Below are 23,639 nucleotides of genomic sequence, written 5' to 3' on the forward strand. Positions count from 1 at the left end.
GCTTTGTCCTTGTTTTTCCCATACACCCAACACACTCTGTGTACACTTTTTCCTGCCATATATTCCCCATCATGTGTGTTTAAGTAATACAATGTGCAAGTCTGTCATCTTAGTGAGTCAAATTAATGCCTTTCTTGCACTGGTTTGTTTGGACAAAGGGGTGTTTCTCTTTAATGCTCTCATGAATAGCCTTAAGCATTTGCAGATTTTAATTTCAGGAGTGGTTCAATGAAATGAGCTGTCTTTCAGATAGACATTCAGCATTTGTAAATACACTTTTTTCTTTCTTTCTTTCTTGTAATAGCCCTTTACTCACTGGTGCGCTGAGAAATGTCTTCTGCTCCTGGGTATCTTCTCAAGTTCTGTCTCATCCAGTTTTACTTCACAGTAAAACTGGTCCCAAAGGACAATGGGGAATAATATAACACAGCCCCCTGAGACAAATCAGGTGCAAAGCTGATTCCTGGTGTTAAATCATTAAATCCTGCCTTCAGAAATGACAATAATAAATAGGAAAAAATTGGCCCCAGAGGGGCAAATGCTGACTTTTCCAGCAAAATATCCCATTGAAAAAGTGGAATATTTTTAACTTGTAGAATCTGCTGTCCTAAATTCAGTCAAGAACCTCTCTTTGTCCATCGTCCTGCATCTGAAAATGCCTGTCACTAGGTATTTCAGGATTAACTTCAACAAATGTTTTAGGAAATAGTTATATGAGAGAGTTATCCTAAATTTCCTCGTAATTTTATCTGTCAGTTTTTCTTAGTCTTGATGCACTGGATATTCCTCAGGAGAAGGTTTTCTCTGGTCAGTTGTAGCTATGTCACAAGTGTTTGATATTTTTGGGTTGACTGCATCTCTAAGAAGCAGAATAGTAAAGTCATAGCTGAAGAATATGTTTTGTGAATAAAAGCATTTTTTTTTTTCAGATTTCCAACCTTCCATTGAATGTATGTCCTCCCATTGTCTCATTGTCAAAACGGGAAAGCAGAAATGTGTGTTTCTCTCCCCTTGTCTCAAGCCCCAAACCCTTGGGATGTGGATGGTTTGCATTCACACCAGCCTTCAGTCACTGCTGTGGAATTCCCCTGTTTCTGATGAAAGCTTTTTAAGTTGCCCAGGATAAGCCATGTCTGTTTATACTTTGATTTCTTGAATAAGGAAGATGCCAGTTCTGCCTTCATTGCAAAAGCACTGTGGAGATGCATTTAGTGATGTTCAGTCAATGCTGACTGCAATTTATGTAGGGTCTAACAGGAAAGTTGTCAGCTGCCTCAAGTTTTATTAATGGATAACACTTCTGAAGTTTTTAATATCAATTATTAGTGGCATGACTATCCTTGACATGTTCTTTGTTAGTGCAGTGGAAGATTCTTTGCAAAATGTTTTCTTCTGCTTTTTCTGTCACTACTGTGAGTTTCTTTTGTTGCTTTCTGGTGAACTTGAAGCATCCTCATCCTTCTCTAGAGGGACAGATGACTAAGATAAGAAACTGCATTACAAAAGGGAGAACTGCTTCGTGTAATGTTTAAAATTTGTCCAAGGTGTAACTCTGAACCAAACAATACCACAATTTAGCCATAAAATCTGTGGAGGAGTTGGTTCCTGTTGATTGTGAGCAGTATTAGCAAACAGAAGTATTAACACAGAAGCAGGTACAAAGAGGCATTGCACGGGATTACATCTGCTGCTTACCCAAAGAGCTCTGCATTCCAGGTTTGTTTTTAAGGTCTGTTTCAGTAAGAGCAGTATTATTTCAATGAGGTGTAGGGCTCAGTGGCAGTCATTTACTTTCAGATGTGGCTCACTTATTTCTATGAGGACCAGGCAGTCATGCGTGGTAATTCTTCACATTCCTGACATCTTTTTCATAATCCACTTCTATGATGATGATAACTGCAATGAATAGGGAAGAAAGCATTTTAACTTTTTTTTTTTAATGCCTGGAATTCATGTTTCAATTCTAGTTGTAGAATCTATAACATCAGGGTGGGGGGTTTTTTTTGTGGTTTTTTTTTTGGTTTTTTTTTTTTTTTTTTTTTTTGGTGGTTGGTTGGTTTTTTTTTGGTATAGACTACAGTAACTATCTTAGTTGCTAGCAATCTTTGATGGAGAAGAGCCTGTAGTTGCAATAGTTGTATCTAATCTTTCAAAGTTCTTTTGGACATTACTGAACTTTTGTGGCCTTTGAAATTCAATGTGTGGACTTAGGTGTGATACATGGAGTCAAAAAACATAAAAGTTGAGTAAGTTCTCTCTGAAATAATTCTAAATATTTTTTAAAGCCTTGTCCTCTGGCAGATAACCTCAAGTCATCTTCCTTTAGTGAGCTGGTTTGGAAAGATTATTTTGGTTCTCGCTATTCTAAGATAAATTTTCAGTATGTTTATGAAAAGTCTCAGTATAAATAGCACAACGTTCTTTTCTTCTGTTATGTTCCATCTATGAGAAGAACTGGGAAAACCTCTGTGTATTCAACAAGCTTTCCTCATATTTGGAAAACATAAAAATGGGATCTGTTTAATTATTTCAATGCCCCCTCGTCTCATAAATGGAATATTCATGTAGGGTAGTTTTTGCTATCAGGTTCAAGTTCCATGAGCAGAACAACTAAAACTTGTCAATGTCCAGAGTAGCCAGGAAGAGAAAAGGTCTTTTGATGATTATTACCCTTTTTAGCATTTTGCAAGAATTACTTCTACTCGTGTTTCGGTTCTGCTGAATGAAGTGATGGTTTCTAAATCTTGGAATGAAATTCAGGACACACTGATTGTAGAATAACTTTGGGTCCTGTTTCTGTAAGGAAGAATTTAATCTGAAAAGATTTTGCTACTTTCCAAGTGGAAGTTGAATAGTTCTCCCTGCAGTTTGTCCTTTCCTCCTGTGTTTGCATTCTACTTTAGAGCTTTAACCACGGAGATGTTAGAGGTTTTTTTGAGGAACATCTTGGCATGTTTGTATGTTGTTATAATTACAGTTAGCATGAGCTCTTAGCATTCAGAATTCAGTTTTTGCCAAATAATGATGTTTTGAGGAGAAAATTGATCACTTAGCAAAATTATTCTTTTATGTGGAATAAATGTTGCAGCTGAATAGGAAGATTATATCATTCTTCAAGAAGCACTAGGTATTAGATTTTAATTTCTGTGAAACATGGGACAGATTGCCCCAGTGCAGCTGCTGTGTTACTGGGAACTGCAGGGGAGACCCTGCTGAGCCCACCAGCAGTCTCACAGCTAAATGCTATTGATTTTTGTAGGGACCAGTGCAGCCTCTGCAGGGCTCTGGGGGGGATTATGAGATGTAATACAGGTAAGCACAGGGGAGCAGCCACTGTCTCTGCTTCAGAGGCAGGGTATGAAACTATTGATTGTACACTTTGCTTTATTTGACATCACCCCAGTGCAGTTATTCCAGCTTTTGGGGATATACACTCTTTGATCCTCCACTGTGTGGATGATGCCTTGCTTTGTCATTTGTGTGTTTTTACTAAATCTTTATTTTTTTGTTCTGTGATTGTTGATAAGATACTTTTTGCTGGCATGGTAACCTCCTGTTCCTTGCTTGCCTGCATCTGTCCATTTGAGATACTTCAGAGCAGGACCTGCTACTTCCCCATCTTTGTATAATATTCAGCACTGTGAATTGAGGCTTCTGGATGATGTTTGTTAGTCATGACCCTGGATGGACCCTGCTGAGGGGTTTTTGACCCTGGAAGAACCTGGGATTGGGCTTTCTCTGTCAGGACCAGCCATTACCCACTGTCAGTCTGAGTAGAGAGCCAATGAAAATCCAGCCTCAGCATCTAAACCACACTTCCCTGTTACAAAACCATCCAAGCTGTTGGGTGCAGGAGGGAAATCACCCCTAACTCCAGCCCATACCCCCCTGCAGTGACCCCTCCACTGGAAGCTGCTCCTCCCCAGGTCTCTGTGCCTGCCATGGCCCTCAGTGCAGAGCCTGGGTGCCTCATCCAGCCCCCAGGCCAGGGCTGGGACACCCCATTCCCCTCCCTGGCAACTTAATCAAAGCTTCAGGTAATCAGAATTTCTAAAGCCACAGTCACCCTTGAGGCATCTCTGAATGTGTTTCTCCTAGAGGTAGTTGAGTGATGTTGAAGTCACTGGGATTAAAGAGTGCTGAGGAGCATAAAGATATTTATCATACTTGTCCACTATTTGATTTTGTTTTCTTTTTTTTCACTTTTAGGATGAACGTGAAGCCAGAGAAAACGTGAAGAGAGAGCAGGACGAAGCGTACCGCATCTCGCTGGAGGCTGACAGAGCCAAGGTGTGTGCAGGGGCACAGACCCATGGGATGGGAACCCTTTGGAGTTTGGGAATGCTCTGTGCTGCAGGGGACTGCCTGCCTTCAGCTGTGCTCTGAACATGAGACCCTAAAGTCCTCCATGTTGTAAAGTGGCACCAGATAAAGTCACTAGGACTAGACTTGACTGCATATTTTAGCTAAACCTGTCCTGGTTTCATTTGGGAAAGGAAAGGCAGGAAAATATTGCTTAATAAATATCCTACCTCTTATATTAATTTCCATGGAAACGTTTAAAAATTTCTTTGCATTTGTGTTTATCACATATTTATGTGGGATTGCCCTTTGTGTTTGTTAGAGGGAAGCACAAGAGAGAGAAATGGCGGAGCAGTTTCGCTTGGAACAGATCCGGAAAGAACAGGAGGAGGAACGTGAGGTGGGATGTTTTACCTTTTCTGATAACTTTATGAATTCATGAAGCTTATGAGTACTGAAACTGTCATTCAACACACACTCAACTTCAATTCAAAGCATAGTTTTTATGTGATCAATTTTCTTCACTGTTATTGATTTCTTACTGTATATCTGTGAAACTTAGTGCAGTTAAATAATTTTCATCCACTGTTTAATGGCTTTTCTGTTTTATCATCTGAGTCTCAGATACAGCCAGATATTTGATGGACCTGCTCACAGGAGATCTGTGAAATGAGCTCCATAAATGCTGGAATCTTTGGGAGGCTCTAACCTGTTTTCTGCAGACACTCCTTTTAAAAACATGGAGCCCTTTCATTTTTTCCAGGAAGTAGCACAAAGCCTAACTGCAATTCTGATCAAACAAGTTACCAAATTTAATTTGGGAGACAATCCACTTACTAAAAAAAAAAATTAAGAAAATAAAATCCAGAATCTTGAAATTTGTGTACTTAAAAAAATTTCTGAACAGTCTTCTACAGCATCTTCCTTATGATGAATGAAAATTGTGTTTTAACAAGTACTTTATGTCTCTAGGCCTCTGTAAGAAAACAGAAAGCCTGTGCTGTGAAGAATACTGTTCCTCAAACTATTTTGTAGGTTCTCTCAATGTGGTAAATGCTCAGGGTCCCAGTGCCTCTCAGAGATGGCTCCTGCAGGCTCTTGCAGGGTCTAGACTGGTTGTGAGATGGCAATTCTGTGAGGTTAACAGCAGCTGAACATGAATCCACTGCAGCAGGAGCAGGCTCACAATCAGCTCACACTCAGGTTCAAGCAAGAAATATGTTTTTCTTTTCGAAGTTATTTTGCATGCATGGAAACAATAATTATTTCTGCTTCGTTCCATCTGGTCCTGAGCGTTTTCTGATACCTTGGCCTTTTGGAAATGGTTTTCTTATGCAAAGGCTGCAGCACTGGCCCATGTTACCAAAATACACCTGAGCTTCCCTGTTTTAATGCAGAGTGCAGTAATGAAAATAATAGGATCTGTTTGCTTAGTAGAACAAAAGGGATTTTAACAATAGTGTTTACTAACACTCCCCATTTTCAAGTATACAGATTACTTGGACTGAATTGTTTTGCAACAGTGTTTACTTACAGAAGTGGCTTTATGTTCAGTTTGTATTTTAAAATCTGACTATTGAGCTCTTCACATACTGAACACCTTTTTATCAACAATCTGAAATTGCTTGCTCGGGTCCAAGAGTTTTTAATGTGATTCATCATGTCATTGCTTTCTGACTTGGTTTGCTGGTACAAAATATCCATTGTAAATTGCCATTTTATGTTGAGTGGTTACTTTGAGGAGCGACGCACTCTTTGCACAAAGGAAGGAGCTCTAATGAGCTACTGTTGTTTATTTTTCTATAATATAATTGATTGGGTTCAGTAAATAATGTAGCATCTGTTGTTATACTGTGTGGGGAAATGTCAAAACAGTGAGATAGTAAGCAGGTGGTTGAGAATGGAGAGGGAGAAAATTAAAATAGAATCTATTTAAAATATTATCTCATAGTGGATGAGCAAAAATGAACTGAAATTCTATGTATAAATATTTATACTGAGATATAATTTGCTCAGAGGTGTGTGTGTAAGAAGCAGACTATTTAAAAGCCTTTGTAATCTTGCTTCTGCCCACTCCTTTCCCTGCAGCATAATCACCCTCTATCAGTTTCTGTTACTAAATGACCTTGGGGGCGTTTCAAAGGCACAAATAGCAACTGTGTATACTGAAAGTTCCTTGAAAATGGGTAAATCCCTGCATCCCTGCCTGACTGCCTCTTCAGTTTGAAAAATTGCCTTTTAGGCACATTTTGGGGCAGGCAGTGTGTTTGTGCTGCTTCTTCCATTCATTTACCTTCTCTTCAAGTGCTACCTTAAGTGAGGTGATAGTGTAACAGAGCTGAGTATGATCAAATTTTTGACAGATACTGATACTGCCCATGAATACCAAAAATGCCCACCTCATTCAGCAGTCTAATGTTAGCCATTAATTTTATATTAAAAAAAAAGAAAATCTAATCAAAGGATTGGTGCTGTAGCAGCTCACAGAGAGAGAGGACAGAGAACACAGACCGGGGTCCTGCCCTTAAAGTCCTTGACATCAGCAATGTTAGCAGGAAGACAGCCATACACATATGACTGCCATGTAGTGTCATTGCAATTTGAGGGATGATTTCATGCAGGTTGTGGCAGAAAACGTGTCCAGCTGTACTTAGAACAATCTTCTTGTAAGTACTACTACTACTACTATCACCAATTTTAAATCTTCAAGCTCCCATTTCTCTTCTCCCAATTTTCTTCTTGTTTTCTTCCTACTTCTGTATGTCCTCTGTGTATCTAATGTACATTTGTGGCATTTTTAGTTGCATCTTTTAACAGTGTTTCAGTTTATTTATAGTAAATTTCTTGCATATATTTCTTTTCACTCTGAACTGCCATTAAGGGTCTAGTCTACTGCAAATGGTCAATTACCATTGCAAGAGGAAGACAATTTGACAAGTGCTTTTAAAGAAATACTTTTACTGCCTTTTAATTTATACCCTTTAAGGAAGCAATTGGCCACTTGACAATTATTCCCTCATTCAATTTTTTTCCAAGGCTTTCTGCCAAATGATTAAATTACATATCCCATCGTGCATTAACTGTAGACCTAATAATATGTGTTATAAAGAAGGATTTATTTTAATTACTTGTCTGGTGGGCTGTTATTAAGGAGTGAATAAAAATTATTTTGTCATTGAGATATAAAGACTCTGGAGCACTGCGACACATCTTGAAGTTCTAGAAGAAATAAATAGAAAAGCTTTCTCCCTTTCTTCTGTTGCTAGCATTAGAAAAAATGGTTGTTTTTCCTTCCCCAGGCCATCAGGCTGTCTCTGGAGCAGTCCTTGCCCCCCGAGCCGAAGGAGGAGAGCACTGAGTCTGTCAGCAAACTCCGCATCCGGACGCCCAGCGGAGAATTCTTTGAGCGGCGTTTCCTGGCCAGCAGCAAGCTGCAGGTTGTCTTTGATTTTGTAGCTTCCAAGGGATATCCTTGGGAGGAGTACAAGCTGCTGGGCACCTTTCCGAGGAGAGATGTGAGTAAATACACCTTTCAGGAATAAATACCTCTGTTTCTTGCTCCTGTGTGTTGGATGGGCTGGGGTGTTATAGCGTAGAAGGTAAAAGTTGTGTGCCTGGGTATGTTCCAGTGCTGCCAAGCTCTAAGCCAGCTGCTGGCTGCCCAGTGCTGTCAGATGTTACATACAGAGCTGTGAAACCTGCCTCCAGTGACATCGTAAAAAATCCTACATTTCAGGAAAAGTTGTCGACCATATTCAGTGAAAACTTGAATATGCTGAGCCAGCTTTGCTCATGTCCTGTTTAGAAAGAGCCTCCATCAGCACTGCTGGTAGTTCATTGTTTAGGTCTGTTATACTTCTGAACTTTCTGGTTTTGCCATTTGGATGCAACTTGATGTTATGAATAAGGCTCAGCATCAGATAGTACCCAGTTATGAACTATTAAGTATATGCTAATAAATATTTGATCCACCTGTTACATAATACCAGTAGATAATTACATCTCCTACCTTGGAATTGTATTATGAACGTGCTGTGGCTGATTTTCAGGATCAATACTGCTCACTGCTTGCAGTAGCCAATTCTGTTGATAAATCAACAGATAATTTTTGTGCTTGCTCCTAAATTTCTTTGAAAAACCACCTCTGCATTTTCTGCACAAATTAGCTTTTATTTGTTATTTAGTCATTGCTACAGCAAAGATGGAAGTCAGTGGGTCCAGCTGTGCAGGGGCCCTGGATAAAAGGTGAAGGGAATGGGCATGGCAGAGATATCAGGACAGAGCCAAGCAGTGGTGGTGAAGTTCAGCAGCTCTTTGGCCATACTGCCTGGGCACTGCAGATGAGTGGGGCAGCTCTGGACCAGCTGGGGTCTTGTTTGCTGGAGGCATCTCCAGGGGACTGGTTAGGCCATTTTCACCAAAGGAGTTCAGTAATTTGGATTGCTTTTCCATTTTGTTTCCCATCATTGCCCCTGGGGTAGTTCACTAGGGATGAGGCTCTGATTGACCTGTTTGCAGTAGTTTGTAACAGATACCTCTTACTTTATCATCTTATTTGTAAGTACTGCAAAGGAGAAGAAGCTCATCCTTAGTAAGCATGCAGCCTTTTGAGTGGATGTGGTTTCTGACCCATTTTTGGCACAACTGTGGACAGGATTGCAGTGCTTATAGCTCTTCTTCCATCTTGCCCTGTATTGGGAATCCTGATCAGTCAGACTGAAAAGCAGCTTTTAAGGAATCTCATTAATCACTAATTAACTTTACTCCTTAAGCATGCAGTATCATTTCCAGTGGAACCAAAGACTAGAAGTCACCTGTATTTCTAGGATTACTGATGGTTCAGTGTACTTGACAAAGGAAACCAGTGTTGTGCAGTCTAAACAATGGGGTTGTACATTTTAAGCATTTTGCAAGTCATGCCTCCCCACCTGTAACTTATTTCTGATGTAATACATATTTAATATAAATACCCTACAGGTATGTTACTCTCAACTTTTTACATTTGTTTTTCACTTTACTCTGGCTGTTTCTGTACTTTTTCACATCATCATCATTACGAATGCTAGTCAGCTGTAAAAAAACTCAAAAATTTATCAGGTGAATCACATAAGAACAAATACTAAAAAAAAGTAGAAAAGGAAAAAATACCACTAAATTAGAACAGGCTGGTATTGTCAGTATATCTGTGAAACTGGCAGGGAGAAAAGGCTGAGGCAAAGAAAGGAGAATTTAGTGGCAGGGTGTGGGGGTGTGGAGCTGTTGGTCTGTTGTGTGGGAAGCAAAGACCCTGTCATCTTTTTTCTATGATTCCAACCTAATAATGCCATGTATGAGGAGTCACATAAATGATTCATGCTGATTGACTCAGCCATGTATGAATCCCATTGCCACTGTGACCACCAGAGCCAGAACAGAAAAAAATATTCCCCAGGGGTTTGCTAACCACTGAGAACTGTAAATGACATCTGTCATGTTCCCCATGTTTGGAAAGTTGGAAGCATGCAACTCCATAGGCAGATTTTAAAAAATAAAAATAAGGCATTGTTGAATGGCTTGGAAGAAGTACAGTCAAAGTATATATCCATTGCCTTGGGCTTTGTGGTCTGTAGTCACTTAAAAATACACTGTAAGTTATCAAGACCCTTCTGCTGTATGGTATGTCACCAACCTGAATGGAAATCTGTGCTACAAGGACAGAGCACTTGGAATGCTTGTGTTCCAGAGAACAGGAGCATTTCAAATGTCTGTGTTTAAACTATACATAACATTTTTGAAAAAATATGTTTAAAAGTATCAGAATTACTTTGCTGGAGTTCTGCTGCAATAAGATGAAAACATGTCTTCTGAAGTTTGTGGAGTTTTTTCTATCCTAATCTGCTTTACAATAACATACACACCCCTAAAAGTGTTTCTGTCTTATCAAAACAAGGGGATTATCTTCAACCAGATCAACATTTTCTTGTGATAAGCTTGTTAGAGCATTTTTGCCTGCTGTTCAAAGCCATCAGTTCTGATACAGTGTCGTTGAAGTACTTTTACGTCTTTCATAAATAAAAATTCATTAGTTCTTAGTCCTATGTTCCAGTTGCTTACACAGATATCCTTAGCTAACTTAAAGTTGGTATCATAACCCTACTGTAAATACAAACTTCTACACATAAGTAAATACCCAGATTAACCTTTTCCAGATACTACTTGTAGATTTTAAAGCAGCAGTGACATTCCAAAGCAGTTAAGCACATGCAGTGACTTGTTATTGGGTCTTTGTCACTGACTGTTTTTCTTTCTACCTGTGCTGAAATGAGATATTAACCAGCTCCTCTCTCAGTACCTCAGCACCACATCTTGTACCACCAGTGTGTGTCACAAATGTGAGCTTGGGGCAGCTGGGAGCTTGTGCCTGCAAACGTTGGCAAGCTCATCTTTGGGAGTGAAAAGCTGTATTGTGTTTCTTGGCAAAGAAGTTTCAATGCAAAGAGTGTATTTCTTGTATTCTTAAATACACCTGCAAAGTCTTAGTGAGAGCAAATGTGTGTGCTGTTAAATGTGTGTGCTGATTTCAGAGTTACAGTTCCCTGTCTTCCAGAAATCTCATCTAACTATAACAAAAAGAGCTTACTCTATGTATGTTAGTGTGCTAAGTCAACCTTCTAGTTCAGTATTTAGCTCCCTTTCTCTTAACAGCCTTCCCAAACTCTGACTTATTGCAGCAAAACTGCAGCAAAGTAATTCTGATACTTTCAAACATTTTTTTTTCAAAAATGTTATGTATAGTTTAAATGCAAACTGACTTTGGTTGTCCTCTTGACCTCCCAGCTGCAGGATCCTCCATCTACCAGTGCCTTGGAGACCTCCAGAGACTCAGTTCCTCCCTTACTTCAGTGCTGGTGATGTGCACAAGTCTTCCTAAAACTGTTAACACTTACAGAGTGGGCATTTTACCCGTGGACCAAGTCTAGCTGAAACTATAAGAGGAATATGGAGAAATTTACCCAAGATAGGCTTCAGCCATCCTTCTTGGGTTGATATGTTTGTGAATGTTCTGTGCTGTCTGTCAGAAAGGGAGGGTCAGGCACCATTCCTCCTTCTAAAAGCTATATTTGAAAGACTGAATTTATTAATTTCTCATCAAAAATCAAAATTTCAAGCTATAATTACTGCTGCTGATTTCTCCTTGAGGTGGATCATTAGTTATGTATTTGAGAGTATGCCTTCTGCAGACATGGTATTAGAGACTTAAGCTCTTTATTTACTGTATCTGGAAGCCTTGGTAAGCCACGACTTCTACAGTATTTCACATTTTATTTTTCTGAGCCACAGCTTAGGATCAGGTGGCAGTTAAGTCACTTAAGGTTATTTAAATGCATCTAAAATGTTGCTTAATAATTCAGAACCAGTTTGCTCTGTTTAGAGTATTAAGATTTTTTAAATCCTTTTAATTAACCAATTTCAACAGCAGTTTAAATAAACAGAAACAAAAAATCTCCCTTGAAAGTGCATAAAATAAATTTAATTCAAATTGCATGTCAATTTAAATCAGATATGATCAGGATTTCAGTAAATTTAGGGCCAGGCAATTCATAGTTTTGCGAGTATATGGGAATACAATAATGGTAAGATATTCCTCCAAACCCAAATATGATTTTTTTGTTCCTGTGCTTTGGCAAGATTAATCCTCTTTGATGCTCACAGTGGTGAAAATAATGCCACAGGATAGTAAGTTTAGCTGCAGCACTTGCTGTGGAGTCCTCTGAGCAGGGAATTGCCCTCTGATGTTCTCAGAAAGGTGATGTTGGAGCATGGTCCTTCTTTTGTTATGCCAGGTAGTTTGACAGTTTTGTGTATGAGTTCTGGCAGCTGTTCTTTGTAAGGATTATTCTGAATTTCACCCTGTACAAACTACTGCCTTCAGATAACTTACTTTTAAACTCATTAGGGAGTGTTTAAACTTAAATAGTTCATGAAAGAGTTAAATGTCCAGGACCATCTTTGACTTTTAATATTCTTCCCCCTAGTCATGATCTTGATAGAAAAATTGAAGAAATATGTTACTGTGATAAAAGATTTGTGCAGTGTCACAGCTAAACCCTATAGTACTTTTAGTAATTTCATGTAAATCAGGAAAGTAGCTTAAATATATGTTTTATAGCAGAGGAACTTTTCAGATGAATGAAATTTTTTTTCTGGTAGGTTCAAAAATTTTTGAGAACTACATGTGATACCTGTAATTTTCCAGTTGTTTCAGTTGCTGATATTTATCTTTCTTAATACACCAATTAGTAGACATCTCTTTCAATTCACATAATTTAAATTTTTCTGGTCAGTGATGTCATGTGCTTACTCTGATCTAGTTTACACAAGGCCACAGCCACCTACAAAGGTAGATGTCTTTCCTCCTATCATGTACAGCTTTCCTTAAGTCAATACTACCTGCCCTTGTCTTTTCTCTCCTTTCAAGATCTGTTGTTATTTTATTTATCCAAGCAGTTAGGTTTGGTTTAGTTAAGACACTGAGAAGTTGCCTAAGCAAATTGGCCATTCCAGACTGGCATATTCCCATGCCTCTTTTGAAGCCTGGTTTCTGACCGTTCTTCCTGATGGCTTGTAACAGTGGAGGGATTGGAAAGATTAACCTCGAGTATGAGATGAAAGGACACTGAAGCATTTGTAGCTCCCAGATTTTCCTGCTTTTAACAACTTTGTTGTTCACAAATAACACAGACTCACAGTTTTTTGGTCAACACCTAAAAAAGGGAGTAGGTAACATTCTTACATTGGTGAAGTCAGTCACAGCACCTGAGAGGACATTGAGTACATTTTGTTTCTTGAAACGTTATGTTTACTTTTGTGGAAATATAATTTCCATATAGGTAGTAAAAAATTCTGTAAATATTGCAGAAAGATTTTGCACAATGTTTTCTTCCAAAAAAGACAGACTTGATGTGTTTTTTTCAGACCCAGTGTCTTTACATGAGTAACTGATCCAAAGTGAAGGATTAAAGCCCTTCTTGTCTCAAGTCACTGAAAGGAGATCTCATCTCACAGATGTAAGAAAAGAAGTAGAATTGCATTCTGTAGATCACTACAGTTTCTGATGTCTCACAGCAGCTCTATTTGAGTACAGGGACTGTTTAACCAGTTTCAGGAAATAGGTGTGCATTTCAGATGATCTCTTTTGCTCGGGGCTCGCTGGAGGAAGCCAGCATTCACCCAGCGCTGAGTGCGCATGCGGAGCACGAGCTCCCCGTGAATCATCCTCATTAGCTAGCCCAGTGACTAATGCCAACCGTGGCATTCGTGTATTCCACCCAAGAGCCCTTCAGTGCACATCCCTCTCACCCAAAATGCACTTTTATTCAGCACTGCCCCCTTTTACAAAACATTGATTTCAGGGGAGGTGAGTTATTGTTCCCAGGAAGATACCTTAGTTAAGCTGTAGAGCTTTGCTCTTGCATGTAACCTTATCCACCATAAACTGGGGCTATTTTTTACTTTTTCTCCAGAATTCATGTTTAATATCCATTTTGTGGACTTTTTTGACCCATGTAGAAAGAAAATGAAATGATAAAATACCAATAGAGAGCCTTTGTACTGGTATGATACTAAGACTGCTGTGTCTGGTTACCAGAAAATTTAATGATCTCCTGCTGTTTTGGTAATTGCATAAGTAATGCATCAGGCTAAATCACCAAAGCAGTCCTAGGCACTCTCTTTATTCCATTTGCCTATCAACCAATCACAATGTTATACTGTAGATATCATTGTGATATCTGAACATCTTAATCCTTTGAACTGGTGATAAAAATCCTTTTGGATTGTTCTTTCATGCAATTATAATTAAGTGCACATGAGTCCAATCCTGGGTCGTTCTTCTGTGAGTGGCTGTGTTCCCATCCATTCCCCTCTGGGATGTATGCAAAGCAAAGTTCTTACAGTTCATTTGGAGCACTAAATGTATTTATATGTTTTCCAACTTCCAGAGGATGTGGCTGTTTGCTTCCTTTCGGCTCTTCATCGATCTCCAGAGTGAAAGCTGTAGTACTTCTGGGAATGTCATCTTTTTTCTGTGTAGCTAGTGCATTTAAAAAGAATTAAATACATGAATAATTGTTAGTTCACTATAAGCACACAGGCAGCAATGCCCAGAAGTAATGGACTGTTTTGCTCCCTGGCACAGCAGAAAGGATGCTTAATATACAAATGCTCTCATCTGTAAATGTCAGTACTTAAACTTTCTCTTCTCAACAAGAAAAATGAAGGTAAACAGCATGAGGGAGAAGGTAGTGGAGCTCCTCTTCCTGCAGGTCCTTTGTCAGGAAAAGATAAGGTCCAGGCTTTTCCGTCAGCTTTTCTGAGAAACTGCACAGAGAATTCCTAAATGAATCAAAGAGTTCGCAGCAGAAAGAAGGGAGGGAGGAAAGCAGAAAATCTGAGGAGAGCTTTACACCACCTTGCTCTTCCTCAAAGCCTGAAGTCCTCCAATCTCAGAGTTGTGGCCACTGTGGGACCATTAATGTCCAGGTCAGGACCTGCATGTGACTCCTCTGACTGACTCCAGCTCCATCTTCTTGCTTTCAAGGCAGCTTGTGTAATACTTCAGCACCATTAGCACCACAACAATAGAAGTCACATTATTCAGAGAGGCTTTTCTTAATTGAAATACTTTTGTGTTTGCACTTCTGCCAAAATGAAAGAGCGGATCGCTTGTCATTGAAAATGAGCTGTTTGAAAGGCTAGAGGGAGATGCAGCCTTTTTATAGTGATTTTTTCATGTGAGATTAGTTCTTGGAAAGAAATGTATAACAAATGTTCAGTGATGTGGGTAACTGGATGTATTTTGGCCATATTTTGGGCAAGTACTGATCACTAAACAAAATTTCTGGTCCTTGGCTAAAAAGAGGCACAGAACTGTCTCAGAGCTACCCAGGTGTATACAGCCCTTCCCCAGGCCTTTTGCTGGAAAGTAGATAAACTACAGTTATGTATTTTGTTTCATTACTCACTATTAAAAAGTTATAGGATTAGGGTAAAAATCTGGTATTTTTAAAAATATCATTCACATTGGGGGCTTTATTTAGTTTTGACCAAAAAAGTGATTCACTTTTGTAGCATTGCTTAAAAACCCTTTTTTTTTTTAAGCTTTTGCTTGTTAAGGTTTTGGGGTTTTTTGGTTACTTTTTTTTTTGTTGTTTTGGTGGAGTTTTTTTGTTTGTTTGTTTTGTTTTTGGGGTTTTTTTTGTTTTGTTTTTTTTTTGAGTTTTTTTGTGGTTTTTTTTTTTGCAAATATGAAGTATTTATTCCAGCTGAAAAATCAGATTTGCATTTAGAACTTCTAAAAAGCACCAGATAGTCCAGGTGCCGCTATACAAATACAGCAACAGTGAGTTTGGGCTTATGCTTGTTATTTGCACCACCCTGTCATTACATTTAATGTTTTAGAAAACAGGGGAGAACACAGTTGCTGTCTTAATTTACTGTCAAGTAAGTCTAGTGCAAGAGAGGCTAATCAGCCTTCACTGGTTAAAATCTATGCAGCATTTAAAAAAAAAAAAAGTATGTTAAGGCAATGAAAACTTAGACTCTGTGTCAAGGTTGGCTGCATCTCAGAGCACTGCACGGTTAACCAAGGGAAAAATGGGAACCATGCTCAACGTGGAGGATACAGCATCACAATTTTCTGGTTGATCAACAGCTTCTACTTTGCTTAGTAAATGTGTTTTTAAATGTGCTTAATCTGAAATATGTTTTGAGAAAACCTCTTGAGAAAAATAAGAGTCAGTGTGATGTATTGGATTAAAGCTTTGTGTTTGGATCGAGGCTACAAGTCTTTTACTATGACATATTTTTCCTTGTTTGTGACGGCTTTCTTCAATTCAGATGTAAATTATCTCCAAGTTTATTCAACTAAGCCCAATCTAATTGCATATATTTCTATAAAGTAACTCTACTTTTGTTTGTTGCTCAAGTTGAGCGTATTATCTGTGTAACCCAGAGATATTTCAATAGGTAGAAAGGATTCACAGTATTTGTTTGTGTGTCACTCTGAAAATATAGTTTTTTAAACAGATCTGGTACTTTACCAGGTGTGCCTTTAAGTAATTTCTATTGCATTTATACTTTAGGAGGATTAGAAAAGAGAGTAAAAGAACTCTTTGTCCGTTAGATTCATTAAATGTATTCATGCGTGTGTAAGTGGTATAGAGGCTGTGCTGCTCGGGAATCAGATCCTTGTCCTAGGGTGGAGAGAAAGGTGAAGGGTGTGATATTTACTGCTTGTGTAAGTGTCATAATAATTGTGTATTTGATTCTTTATTTTTAAATTACCTTCCTGGGCATGAAGCCATTTTTTTTTGTGTTTATCTTTTGCCCGCAGAGTTAGGGAGGGTAAGGAACCACACCTTGTAAGTGGTAAAAGTACAGCTGCTCAGGATGTGAGTGTGTAATAGAACAGATGGGTCAGCAAAGGTGAAGACAGAAATAACTCACATGTTATTCTAGGAGGAAAAATACTCTGCTATAAAAATGTATTAACATGTTGTTTAAGCTAGCATTAGTTTTCATTTTTGGTTTATCTAAAAACCCAATTAATTTATTCAGAATGAAGTGTAAACAGCTACTACATTCTTACAGGAGGAGTATAAAAGTTAACATCACTACCTTGTGCCTTGCAGAGTCATAAATACTTTGAACTTCTAAGTGGCACAGAAGTACTGCAACTAGCTAGTGCTCAGTTGGAATAATCACCACAGAATTCACTTAAACAAATACTTAAATGATAACCTCCCTGGCATCAAACTGACAATGGCTGTGTAACAAAGCTCTTTAAAAGATGAAGCCATAAAGGTCCCATAAAATAGAATCCACAGTTGGAATAAAAGTTTTGTTTATCAGCTTGAACCTATTGAAAGCAGCTCAATGGCAAGATCTAACGTGGCAGAAATAAAGTCCTGTAGCACCTCTGGTCATGTTGCTGGAAGGAGTGTTCCCTGAAGGGAGGGGAGTGTTCAGCTTTGCACAGAAAGTCATTTGCCTGAAGATAAAATCTCCTGGGGCACTCTCTGTGTTCAGGGCTTTGGGACAGCCCTGAATGCACCTGCATGGTATTGTACAGGGTTCTGTGAGCTTGAATGTCAGTAATTTTGCTGTCACTTGTGTTATGCTCTCTGCTTCTGGACACTGAGTCCCTCCTCTGCCACCCTCCTCACCAGATAAGCTTGGAACACTTTACAGTCTCTTTTCAAGGGGTTTTAGTTCATGTTCCATTATGACATAAAGTATTGGGTATTAGCAAACCCACAAAAGATTTGAAAAATACATTCAGCTGGTTTCACAGTGTGAGGCATGAGGTGACTCCTAGAGTGTGCTTATGCCTGGTAGAAAGTCAGTTATTGCAGGAACTTGAAGATACAGATTAAAATGTACTTTTAGCATTTGTTGAGGCCCTTAACTAATGCTGAAGGTGAATTTTGAACCTTAATCAAGTAGATGTTCATTCTGCCACATAGGTGGAACAGATGAAATCAGATTCAATCTATAAGCATACTTCAGTGGTTTTCTGTGTAATTGCTAACAACGTAGAATAAATCTTCAGCTAATAAAGGTGCAGGGCTTTGGGACAGTGTAACTTCTATCATGTGCAGGGCTGTTTTGGAAAGAGCATCATGCAGTGGCATCAGAGTCAGCTCTGTGGGTTCCAGAATTTATACTGATGGTAATGAAACAAGGCACACAGAAACATGTCTAAAGGCATTCTATGCTTTCCTTTATTAAATGATGCACATAAATATAAGTGAATGAGATTCAGTAGAACTCTACACTGAACACACCTTTGCAGGCTGCAGCTCTTTCCTTTGATCTCTGTTACAGATCATTCTTTGGTTTCTAATTCTGATTTAAAATACTCTAAGTTAGAATACATCTTAGGTCTTGTACTTCATATATTTACTAGAGAAACCATTTCTTTTGCTAGGAGGTGTGTTCACTAATAAGGCTTCTATTCTTCGTAGTAAACAAGATATTTACAAGCCACAAATTACAAAGTAGAAGCTGCAGAAGGGTTGTGGTGTGATAATTAAGTACAATGGCGACCCATATGAACAGAAAATGCCAAGGAGCTAAAACAAAGCAACAACAGCTTTGTTTGTTGACAGATGTAGGAGCCATATTGTTAGTTAATTGGGTAATGGTGTAAACATTTGCAAACTCTGCTGTCCCTCAGTGAATTAAGCAGCACACTGAAATTATGGTGAAAAGCTGCACAGTCCTTGTGCTGCAGGTACTCCAGAAGGCTCCTAGGACCCTTCTCACTGAGGAAGGAACATCCTGTGTTGTTATTTAAGGCACTTGAAGTTTGCAAACCTTAGACTGGGACATGTATGTTGAATTATACTCAAGTGAATAACACGTTTCCATATGGTCACAGCCTGGAAGGTTGTGTTCAGTGCCCAGGCATGCTTTTGGGATTTTTTTCCAAGTGCAAAAGAGACAAGTTATGACTTTCCTGCCTTTTCTTGCAAAATAAAAATAAAAAAAGCAAATTAAAAACCCCAACAAAATGGTTGCAGGATTTGAAAACAGAGATGCTAAATTAATATGGGCTTGTACTGAAAAGAAGGAAAATTGCTTCTCTCAGGTGCCCAATGCCTCAGAAGCTGTGAATTGCACAGACCCTCTTTACCTCACTCCCTGCTCAGTAACAGACTGTAGCAGAATATCAAAACATTAAAAAATGCTACAAGATACTTAATTAGCATACTTCTGTAATCACAAACTTAAATGCACTACTTTGGCTGTTTTTTACATAACAGGTTTGCTTTCGCAGATAATAACCTTTCAATAATTCAAGCAGCATCTGTGCAGGAATGCATAATTGGACTGTAGATAATAGGAATCTAAAATTGAGTCTGGTTTTTGTAAATTATTTTTCTCTTCAGACATTTAGCAGTAGCTCACCACGGTACATGAAGTTTAAGAAAATACGTTCCTGCTTTGAGAATAAAAATAATGCATCTGTTTGGTTTTGGGGTTTGGTTTGGGTTTTTTGATTATTTCATTTAAAAAAAAAAATCTGCTGCAGTCAGATGAAATTACACTGATTTTGATAGTCTTAGGAAGTGATAAGCCTTGAATGTTTGTTTAAATAGTATTTTTTTCCTAATTATTCAATAAGACAATAGAAATGCAAATATATTTCAAGTTTGCCTGATTTAGTTGGGGGGAGAGAATGAGAAGTTACCTATTTGTTAATAGGTAAACAAATAACAAATGTTACCTATTTGTTAACAGGTAACAGGATTAGTAAGTTAGGCTTTTAAGAAAATTACACAAACATTTCTTACTAATTCATAGCATTTCATGTGCTGGACCCTTAATGTTTTCTGAAAATATTTTTAGAAAGCAGTGGCATGTTATGTTCATAGCTGAAACAAATTTAACTTTGGAAAAAATGCTTATTGGCATGCATCTGCATTTATACCTATGGCATAAGACTAATAATCTATTATTCACAAGTAGACTTCTGATAACTGGTGTGCTCACACAGCAAAATAAACAAAAACAGAATTACCAGGGACGATAATTTTAAAAATGGAAGGAAAATATTTCAGAAAATGGTTCATCTTTCTCCATGAAGCTTTGCAGTATTCTGAAGGATGTCACGGCATTGGCTTATAAATTTGAATGTCAGGACACTGGGACACTTGTTGTCATTAATTTGTCCATATAAGTAAATATATTGTGTAATAACCACACAATTAAACAGTTTTTTCCCAGCCTGGGATGATTGAGGAAAGCATTGAAGTGGGTGAAAGCTGGGTGTTCCACCACGTGACTTGGAGCAAGAAAGGGAGAAGGAAAATAAAGTTTCCCTTTTGAATGGAGAGATCCTGTTGGGTTGGCTATGCTGCTTGTACCATCAGTTGACTGAAATTTTGGGATGATTATCTAAGAGTGCAGTTTTATTTTTCCTCTTAACTCACGTGTTCTAGTAAACCTTCCAAAAGTTCTTAACTTTGACAAAAATAGATTAGTGCATAAGTTTATGGTAGAGAACCAGACCTTCTTGGAATTAATGTCAGGGATTCTGGTTTTTTATTATTCTGTTCATTGTTATTATAAAAGAATACTTGTAAAAACAACAGAAAACACAATATATATTTCTTAATCTGCGTCCTGAAAAATAATACTCACTACTTCAGCAGTCACTGATGGAGGGACACAAAAGTCTTCCCAGTGAAAGTCTGCACTGTCAAGATAAATAATCCAAAAGTCTACTTACACATATCTTTGTGTTCATGTATTTACAGGTGACCCAGCTGGATCCAAATAAATCATTACTGGAGGTAAAACTGTATCCTCAAGAAACCCTTTTCCTAGAGGCAAAAGAATAGATCAAACAAGATTGTAGGACTAATGATCCTTTGATAAGCCAGAGGCACAGCATCGAGAGGAAGACTTCTCTGAGCACCACCTTGTACTGACATCCAGCTCAATTCCATGTCACAAGTTTGCCTCTTGCAAGAATCCTGAAAAATTGAAAAAACAAACATAGCTACTTAAAGTTTCACATACATGAGTATATGTTTCCAACCTCATTTAAATGAGCAGAGGATAAAGTTCTGCTATGAACACTGAACATTCTGATTCTGTTGCTCACTTCTCATCCAGCTTTTGTTATAATTAATGCACTGTTAAAATGTGAGTGATTGTTAAGTAGAATTTTTACTCCTCAAATGCCCCTTTTTCACCAAGAAATCTTGGACATTTCTGCCTGTACTTTTGACACTAGAATGCTGTATATTTGATATCTCACTGAGCCAGTGCTCTCATATATATGCATTTTATTTCTGTGTTTGAATTTCTACTTTGTCAACTAATTTAAAAAGGCAGAAAAAAATTAATGGGACATTCTCAGCCATGGAAATTTAACAGTATTATAGTAGAAAGCATATAATTTTTGTTAGTACTTTCTGACTTCTTTGATAAGATGTAAGGTTTTGTTTGGAGAATATAGTTTGACATATATGCGAGATATTTATTTACTGGTTCTGCTTTGGGTCTCAGTTCCAATTCAGTTTAGGAAGTATTTTCCATTGCATTGCAGTGTGAAACTGCTTATTGCATGATGTGAATATTTAAATAACATTAGACATGGCCAGTACCAGAAACCTGGTATCTTGCCAACACTTCAGGAATCAGCTGATATTGAATATCAGCTGTTAAAAACCTTTCAAATACCAGATACAAAAGTTCTTTATTTCTCCTCGTGAAAGAAAGGGCAGTTCCCATTCTAGCAGTTTTTCTTCATTCTGGCACTTGCTTGTCTCCTATTACTCTGCTGGTTTAAAGCACCTTGTTTGGTTCATCAAACAATGGGTATTTTAAGGGGTGGTGTAATAAGAAATCTGCCTTATTGTTGCACACTTTGGACATATTAACAATGCATTATTGATCCCATCTCAAATTAAAGAAATCGTAGTTCTCTTGTCTGAAATGTATGCACCAGCTACCTGCTACCTGACATGGAAAAATCTGGTACTCTGAATTTCTCAACCATAGAATGAGCATACTGAGGCTAAGAACATAACGTGCAGTTGATGCCAAACCTGCATCAAAACTGGTTTGTTTGGGGGTTTTTCTTCTCTTTTTTTTTCTCCTTTTTTTTTTTTTAATTTTTTTTAAATTTTTTTCCCTTCCTTTTTTTCCCCTTTTTTTTTTCCTTTTTTTTTTTTTTTTTTTTTTTTTTTTTTTGTTTTGTTTTGTTTTGTTTTGTTTTGTTTTGTTTTTGTTTTATCTCGGGGCTTGCAGGACAGTGCACAATAGCACTACAGGATCATCATCTGCTAAACTTTTTTTTTTTTTTTTTAATTTAAAGCCTGGCACATTGTTTTCCATCTATGTTTATGCGTAATTCATAGTGTTTATTGTAGCTGAATGAGTTCTGATTTGAAAATTTTATACTAAGCTAAAAACCAGTTGCACACATCTTTTAGTCTTTCTTTTTTTCTTTGGAAGGATGGTGATATAAAATTAAATGTATGCCTATTATTAAGATGTTAGTGATGCTGATATATTGTTACCTTTACCAAAAATGCGAATTTCTGAGTGGGCAAAGCCTTATTCTACCTTTTATAATTCTGTAATTAGTGAGTGCTACACCAGACACTTTTAGAAGTGAAGTATCTATGGCACACAAAAGGTTTAGAAGTGTAAGCAAATCCTAATAATTTGCAGTTCACAAATAAAAGAATTCCTAGCCAATAGAACGATAAATGTACGTGTAATGGAAAGCTGAATGCAGACGCTTCATTCTGAACTTTCGTTTTCTTACCAAAAAAAATTCCACTGCGTTTATTAAATAAGAAATTAACATGGGTTGCAAATTGGGGTGATGCTGTTTCTACAAACAATCACAGTAAACATACAGCAGGATTTTAAAGTGATACATATCTTTTTTTTTTCCTTCTAAGCTGGCTGTTGAGGAAAGGAGTTGCTGAAATAGTGCTACACGAAGCAAAGCAACCTTTCAGCTAACTTGTTTATATTAATCTGTTCTGTTAACTTCTGTTTGATCTCATCAGGCTGTTTTCTCTCACTCAACTTGATTTCTGTATTTTGACTATATATTCTTTACTTTGATACTAGTTTTATAAAGTTATTAAATGTGGCTTGAATATTTGTTGAACTTGTTGAAGTCAGTGCTCCCAGGGTTGTTTGGCCTTTTTTTTTTCTTCTAAACTCCATTATTTTTTCCTTCATTTTGTTCATATTGCAAAATACACTGTCATTATCAAAATGTTCTAGTGATAATTAACTGGAAGTGTTCAAAGTGGTGGCATTACTTCCCTCTGATATGAAGATTTTGAGATCAGTATACAGGGATCATTCTGCCACAACGTGAACAAGTGTATCGCTCTTTAAATAAAACGTTAATGATTCTGGTCCTTAAATACTTTGGGCCTGATTTCAAGAAGCAACCATGTTGAGTCACCTTTCTGAATCACACCATCCACAGAAACCAATCCCTGTGTAGAAATATTAATATTCTATGCCATCATTTTCTGCTCTCCTGGTATTCACTTCACACGCTCTGCTGGCATGGATAATCCTCTAGTCATTCGAATTTTGTAATTCGGTATTACCCTAGAACTGTAACACCATTGCTACAGAGCATATCCCCGATTCTGCCTTTTTATCTTCAGGTTCTTCACATTAATGGATTACCATTAAGGTGATTAATGCATTAGTTTTAAGTCTTAGGGAATTACTGTTGCTGAAAGGAATCCCGTGTGATGCGTCAGCTTCCGTGACTCGTGGGGTGAAGGTGGGGCACACTCTGG

General features: G+C 37.9%; 1 protein-coding gene across 1 annotated transcript in view; it reads left to right on the forward strand.

Annotated features, from left to right (window-relative positions):
- The window catches only part of FAF1 (Fas associated factor 1), a 152,780-nt gene extending 129,796 nt beyond the window's left edge, over positions 1 to 22,984 (forward strand). The window contains exons 16-19 of the mRNA XM_041421439.1: positions 4,210 to 4,290; positions 4,625 to 4,702; positions 7,602 to 7,817; positions 20,607 to 22,984. Coding sequence (XP_041277373.1) covers positions 4,210 to 4,290; positions 4,625 to 4,702; positions 7,602 to 7,817; positions 20,607 to 20,690 — 459 coding nt within the window. The 3' untranslated portion in view covers positions 20,691 to 22,984. The remainder of the gene's footprint in view (positions 1 to 4,209; positions 4,291 to 4,624; positions 4,703 to 7,601; positions 7,818 to 20,606) is intronic.
- Positions 22,985 to 23,639: the final 655 nt, after the last annotated feature.

Source organism: Onychostruthus taczanowskii, unplaced genomic scaffold (assembly GCF_017590055.1).
Source record: "Onychostruthus taczanowskii isolate IOZ18803 unplaced genomic scaffold, ASM1759005v1 scaffold7, whole genome shotgun sequence".
Lineage (NCBI taxonomy): Eukaryota > Metazoa > Chordata > Aves > Passeriformes > Passeridae > Onychostruthus > Onychostruthus taczanowskii.